Here is a 7,861-nt window from a genome sequence, read left to right on the forward strand (position 1 = left end):
TGATTTCTTTGTTTCATGTGTAACGCATTAGCGACTGCGTGCACTTCATTTAGATATCAATGCGTTTTGTTCCTTTTTTTTAAAATTCTCTTGGTCTATTTTACGGCGAATTTAAAACATCTAATTAGCATGAATAACAATGCTTCAAATACCATATTGTTACAAAATTTCTAACAACCAAGGAGAAGCTTATGCAACATACCTTCCACCCTTCTTGCTCTTGAATGTCTAATTCACCCACACTGAATTGTTTATCGCCTTGTGTTGGATTGATCAATGTACTAATCGATCCTCCTTCAGGGGGTGAAAACGCCATGGAAGTTGCTCTCTTCCGAAAGTGTTGCAACATAGCCTTGTCTTTGATTGTTTGACCGAATGAGATTGGTGTCGCTGAATGGTCCGACGGAGAAGGTCGGCGTCGTCAATAATATCTAGAGAGAACCATGTATTGCACCACCAAATGAAAGAGGAAGTTTGAGTCGGGCTTGACCAAAGGGAAGAGGAAGTTTGAATATTCGTTGATTTTGTGCTCCGTGATCACAGGAGTGGTTTTTGGGTTTTTGAAACATATTAGTTAAGGGGTGATTTCATTTAGAGAAAGTATAGGGAGCCAATGGCTTAAACGTACAATGTGCACAATAGAGGTTTAGGAAGTATTAGAGATATGACCATTAATGTTACATTGTCCTATCAGGTTACGCTTTTGGGATGAGTGAGTTCATGACATGGTATTAGAGTTCTAGATCTGAAAGGTCAAGAGTTCAATCCTTGGTGAACCTCAAAATCAGCTTTAAGTTTTTGGGATGAGTGATTTTATGACATGAGATGTTTATTATCCCTGGTATTCAAATGGTTATTCTGGATAGTATGGGTGATGTTCATTTTATTCATAAACCAAAGATTTAGCCTATTGTACACATTGTACGTTTAAGCCATTAACTTCTTAACACTACTCTTTTATTTAGTACGGCAATTAATAACAAATTTTAAAAATTAAATAAAATTAAATTAATTAAAATTAATTTGATTTTGTTTATTCTTTGACTGCTTCTTTTGGTTCCATATACTTTTCTTTTTATATTTGGTCTCTTTTTTGGACGAATTTTGTTTCTGGGTCTTCTTAAAGAAGTTTTGTTTTGGCCCATAAAAGAGATAAAATTTCACGTAGTTGATTCATTCAGTTACGACCTACCCAAATCAAAACTACCTCAAGCCTATCTTTCGTCCTTTACCTTTTCTTTATTCTTTTAATATTTTTTTTTATTTAAAAGGAGGATTGTTAATGTAGTATACTCTGAATAGAATTACCGATTCAGACAGAAATTTATAATTAATAAGTTGTAGAATAATGCAGTTTGTATACCAAAAAAGTGTGTTTTTTAAGATATACTTTAAATTTAAGCGTGAAGAGATGAATAAATAAAATAACGTGAAGACTAAAACTTCATTAAATAACGAAAAGGTAAATAATGTTAAAAAGAAAAATTAAAACAGTAAGGTTACAGAACTTCCAAACATTATTATTTTAAGCTAATACTTAGCGAATAATAATTTATTATACTCACATTTATAGAATTTTACACATATAAAATATATAATTTATATTTATATTTATCAAAATTTATAGATATGACTCAACATAACTTATATCTGTATTTGTCATAATTTGCACACATGAATCAATATTAAAGATAGTTTGTGCTGACAAAAATTAATAAAAAATGTTGACCCTAAAATTTTCTGAAATTAGAAAACTTCTCTAAATTATATTCTTAACTATACTCTTTATAAGAAATAAAAAAGTTATTCTATATACATATCAATATATCATTAGGATCGGAGCTCCTATCAGAATTGATTAAATGGGACACTCATTGTACATTACTAAGTTTTAGTGCCAAATTTTAGGTAGTTGTCCATACTGTTTTAACTTTTAACTTGAAATGCTAGGCTGTTTACGAACGAGTTTTTTAACATTAAAAAAAATAGGTGTGTATACTAATAAATCCATTCTCTCCAAGCGACTACATGAGCCTGTTTGTTAAGGGGAACGAATCATTTAAGGGAGGGACTAACCGTCTGGCATAAAACCATAAGATGCGGCATACTTATTTGTAGAAATTGACAAACCATTTTTTATGATTAGACGCTCTCCACAATGGAAATGGACAGGACCAAATTAGGTATTTATCAGAGAAATAAAAATAAACACATTTGCAACTTACAATTAGGGATAAAAATTACTAGTGGATATGACTATGAGCCTTTACATTTCATTCCTATTAACTATTAAGGCTCACGATCAAAACGTGTGCACAGAAGAGGTATCCTTATAACACGTTTCGTTCCTTTTTCAACTGACGTGAAACTTTAGATTTACCATCATGATTGTCTCCTTTCCAAAAAAAAAAAAAAACAACAACAACACACTTTACATACACTAGGTGCCTAAGAAGTAAGTGCAAGAAACTACATTTTAAAATTTACTTACAGTGTTTGTAGGACTAACTGCGGAGCTACCCTTACGTTAATAAAACAAAACGAAGATGGTAGTAGAATTAAGATTTGATATTTAGGAGAATAACAGAACGTCGTCGTTGAAATTGAAGACTTCGTTCCATGTCAATTCTCCAACGGAACCTGCAGGACTGAGATTCATAGGACCACATTCCTTCACATCCTCAAACCATGTCGTTCTCCAAACCGACTCTGACTCTTCCTCTTCTCCCAACAAACCTTCCCACCACTCCACGGAATCCGCCTTCCCGGGCGACCGGGTCGGGTCATGCCCGCTCAGTGCATCCGCCACCTCCACGGCCGCTTTGGCCGCCGCCGACTGTATGTCACGCCTGGACGACGAGAGAGGGCGAGGCAGCGAGTGAACAAGGTCGGGGAAATTGAGGGTGGCGGAGTTTCCTTTGAGGAAGAAAGCGGCGGAGTCGTATGCACGAGCCGCCATCTCAGGCGAGCCGAATGAGCCGAGCCATACACGGGTTTTCTGACCGGGCATTCTGATCTCGGAGACGTAGCGTCCCCAGCTGCGTTTTCGAACCCCGCGGAAAGCGGTATCGCGCTGGCGGGAACGTTTCTGGGTGCCCCGTTTAGCGGACGGGTCGGGTCTGTCACTTTCCTCGGTTATGGACATATTTGTGATTTATTCTTTCGATTCTGAGTTATGAGTGTTGAGTAATGATGTTTTGCGGGCTTCTTGGTAGTCAGATTTTGGGTGGGGGGTTTTAATTTGTAGCCACTGGATTTTCAAGTGTACTGTCGAGCGAAAGAATTGTATTAGCTAGCTGGCATTTCCTGTGCTTCACTGCTCTTCATTTTTTATTATTATTAAATTTTTATTTTCTTTTTCCTCTTCGGCCTTCAAAATTATATCGTACAAACAACTTATTTTAATTACCAACTTAACTTAAAAAAGCAAGACAGGTGTTTATTTTCAATACATATAAGAGGAAGCATATTCATTAGTCTAATTTAGAGTGAAGGTGCAATGAAAAAGTTTCTAAAATTTTAATTGTACTATAAAAATGATCAAATTTGAAAAAATTACACTATTTTGATCTTTACCTTTTTTTTTGGTCGAATTATTTTTTACACTGTGAGTGACTTCACATATTCGTTTAACGTTGGATTAGACGGATCAGAGCAAAATATTTGATAAAACAATAATATTTAACTTTAATAATCATATATATTTTTGGGATAAGACGTTTTGTAATTTATTAAGGTTAAATAACGTTATTTCATCATGTATTTTAACATCAAAATTAAAACAAAGTTATTTTATCTAGTCTAATATAAAAGAATATGTATTAAGTCACTTAGAATATAACTAATAACTTGACGGAAAGAGAATGTAAATTAACGTGGTGCTCAATTTCAAAAATGTTTATGATGCAGTTTAAATCTCAAAAATCTTTTCGATACAAACAATGAATTTCAGAACCACTTTAAAATTTTACTCATATATATATTAACAGGGTTATATAGTTCTCTTTATGGTAGTAACTTTTTTTAGCATGATTTTTTTTAAATTCTTTTTAATTCTACTAGTGTATAATATTAACAAAAGTAATATTTTTTTGTGACTAACAAAAGTAATACTTAATCAAATGATAATCTTTTTAAAAATTCAATTAAAAATTATTAAGTTTGAATATTTTTAGTATATACTAATGCATTAATATGTAATAACCTTTATAAATTAAATGTGTATAATAATAATAATAAATGTGAAATTAGTCAAAATGAAACGTATATCATATTTTAATTTCTCAATTTAATTAACTCTTATAAATAACATTTTTGATAAATTATATATAATAAATGTTATTTTAGAGAAAAAATAGTACACCAAACTTCTCTCACATATTATCATTATTTTATAGTTGTAACAAATATAAGATTAATTAATGTAAGTACTTTGCACTCTAACAAAAAGATCATGAGTTTGAGTATGGAAAATTATATTTTAGGAACAAAAATTCGTACTTCAAATAAACATTCTTTTCCGTCTCCATTATTATTATACTAGTGTATTGATATAGACATTACCAATTTACTCTTTTATTATTTATTATATCTGTATAAACATAATAAAAGTAAAAAATTCTCTCAAAAAAAAATAGAAGTAAAAATAAACAAGGTGATAATAATTCTTTATACTATAATTAAATTCAAATTTTAGAAATCACAAAAATACAATATTTTTTAAATTTTAGAAATCACAAAAATACAATATTTTTTTATAAATATATATGACAAAAAACATTTTAAAACAAAAATTTGTTCCCAAAACTTTCTGTTTCTCTCTCTCTCTCTCTCTCTCTCTATATATATATATATATATATATATATATATATATATATATATATATGAAGCTAAGTAGATAATAATGATTCATATGACGGTTAATTTTTTTATATTGATTAAATATATGTGTAATATATTGTTATTGGAAGATTAGGTATTTTTTATATGGTGTTTTATACAAATTGGACGGTCTGATTTATTTGAAGAAAAAAATAAACTACAAATCGGAGGATCTAATCTATTTGAAAAAAATAAATTATAAATCGTAGGGTCCGATTTATATTTAATATTTTTTATTTTTTAAAAGAAAAATCAGATAGTCCGATTTTAGCATTAAATTTTTTTTTCGAAATTACAAATCGAACGGTCTGATTTGTGATTGTTTGTTTAAAAAATAAAACAAATCAAAGACATCAATTTATTGTTCCCATAATAATATCAAACACTTCTCTTCTCACATTATCCTGAGATACACGGTTCTCTCTCACACACAAAAAAGAAAAAGCATCATATAACACTGCACAGACTCTTCTCTTTAAAATTATATGTGGAAATAAGCACAAAATTGTAAAAGGATCCGTGTCCGGATTTAGGTAAGTAAAACCATGCATATCTGATCGGAATTCACCCATCTTTTAAATATCAATGATGCTAGATGTAGTTAAAAATTAATTAATAGTATAAAATATACTAAAATATAAAATATATTAAAAATAATTTAAATAATATAACATATGTATTTATTTTTCTCTTTCTATATATATATAACAACTAATTTTAGTATACTATATTTTTGCCTTTAACATATATTATTATTGTTTTTGTTTTTTTGCTCTCTAATAATTGAAAGTCGATAGTAAATAATCGCTGAATGCGAATTGGATAAGTCTTAACAGGCAAACATACATAATTAGCAACTAGATTATTCATTAATTACCAAATGACAGCCTATTAATTACTTCAATAATATATCATTTTTGACTTGCGTCTTGTAGTGAAAAAAATAATGATGGTGTTTTTTAATCATGTTGCTATGTGTAGATCAACGATCATAATTTCATATAATATTTAATTGTACTACTTGAGAAGTTAATCTATCAAGTTTGTTTTTAAGCTTGAACAATGTTATATGGCATCAATTGGCGTGTCCTAATTGATCACTCAATCTAGGTCGATATAGGGTCTTGCCAACCTTGAAGGTGTATACGTGCTTATCAACTAGGCTAATTAATAGGATTTTCTTCCCCATAGCCATCAACTTACTTTTCTTTATTAATTGTAATTTGCAGCATAGAAGGTGCTACGAGCCATCCTTTATCATCGAGTTAATTGAATTATATCATGTTGATTTGGCAACTTCACTAACTGATACATTATAATTGCTGTTAAATATTTGTCCGTATGGGCTTTCAGCCTTTTCTTAGCAACTACTTTGACAATGTATAACTCTAACAACTTACTGTTATATGTCTAACTTTACCGAGAAAGGTTAAATTGATTAGGTTTTGAACAAATTAATAGCAACATATATATATTATTTAATTTTATGCTAATAACAAAAGTTTTTTGATAAGATGATGTATAGTCGAAAATGTACTTATATTGTATCTAGCACTTACCACGCAATGCTAAACATATACGACAAACACTTCTAAGCCCAGTAGAGATTCACTTGATATCATCACATGGATCAATTATAAATACTCATTACATAGCTTCTTTAATATATTAAGTGGAATTAAACATATCACTAGTTTAGGTAGGAAGCATCTTGAACTATTAATAAGTAGTTTAATTACAAGATCAAATTCAATAAACGTTTTTTTTTTTTTGAGAGACTTCTACTCTTTTTATATATGACTTCAATTAAAAATAAATAAATTAGATTTGTCAAATTTTTTAAAATAAAATTTGAGGATACTAGTGATACAAAAGATTCGGATTTTAATTTTTTTTCATTAACAATAATTTTTTATATTTTAAAAAATAATTATTAATAAAAAAGTTTTAGACAGTGGCAGTGCCACGTTTGTGGGAAAGGGGGCAATGCCCCTCCCAAACCTCTAATTTTTCAGTTTAGTTTCCTTTTAATTTTTAATTTTTCTCTCTTCTTAACTTATATTTTTTATATTAGCTTCTCCCAAAAAAATTTTTAACTCCGCCCCTGATTTTCTCATTTAAAGTAAAGTAATGTGTTTTGGACACTCCTCTTAAATCCAATAAATCATTTAATCATGGCCAAAATCAAACACGGTTTTAGACACATTGAATAATGCTTTTTATAATTCAAATCATATATATAGAATTATATTTTCTTTCAGAAAAAATATAGATAGACAATGAAAATACTAAATAATGTAAATAATGAATATATCGGATGTTCAATTTACTAAATGTGAAGATGGTTATTCTAATATTAAGATTTAGGTAGATAATTTAAAATATAATATGTTTTTATATTGTTTATAAAAATCATTATCTATTTAACAAAGTTCTTTATTTTATTGAAACTTTTCTAAAAACATGGAAAACGGTTGATCAAATTTATCATATTTTCTAAGAGACAGTTATTAGCTCTCACAACTATGGTATTCAGACCCAGCACATTATATTACCCATTTTTCATCTTAAAGACTCTTAATTTGAGTATTAAAGACTTTTTATAGGTACCTTTATCTTTTTGGAGATACGAACTCAAAGAAATTCGTCGCAGTCTCGTATCCGATCCTACAAATTTATGTTCTACTACTAAAAGAGATACTCCTAGTCTCATTTTTGGAACACAATACAATCATGCAACTAATCATAGCATGCATACACTAGTTAAGAATCGAAAACACAGTTAGAAAGTAAATCGATTATATATATTTTAGAAGAATTTAACGATTTTTGAACTGAAAGTTGATTAGTTATTTTATATATTGATAAATATAACAAATCATTTTAAATATTATTGTAATTACAAGATAAAGAAATAAATTTATTTTTAAAGATTTTAATTATTGATATTAAAAAATGAGAGTCCATACAAGTCTTTAA

General features: G+C 29.1%; 1 protein-coding gene across 1 annotated transcript; it reads right to left on the reverse strand.

Moving 5' to 3' along the window:
* Nucleotides 1-2,171: 2,171 nt before the first annotated feature.
* LOC112789482 (ethylene-responsive transcription factor ERF023) lies at nucleotides 2,172-3,414 on the reverse strand. The gene has a single exon (XM_025831402.3). The coding sequence runs from the start codon at nucleotides 3,143-3,145 to the stop codon at nucleotides 2,573-2,575; it is 573 nt and encodes a 190-aa protein (XP_025687187.1). The 5' UTR covers nucleotides 3,146-3,414; the 3' UTR covers nucleotides 2,172-2,572.
* Nucleotides 3,415-7,861: the final 4,447 nt, after the last annotated feature.

Source organism: Arachis hypogaea, chromosome 3 (assembly GCF_003086295.3).
Source record: "Arachis hypogaea cultivar Tifrunner chromosome 3, arahy.Tifrunner.gnm2.J5K5, whole genome shotgun sequence".
Lineage (NCBI taxonomy): Eukaryota > Viridiplantae > Streptophyta > Magnoliopsida > Fabales > Fabaceae > Arachis > Arachis hypogaea.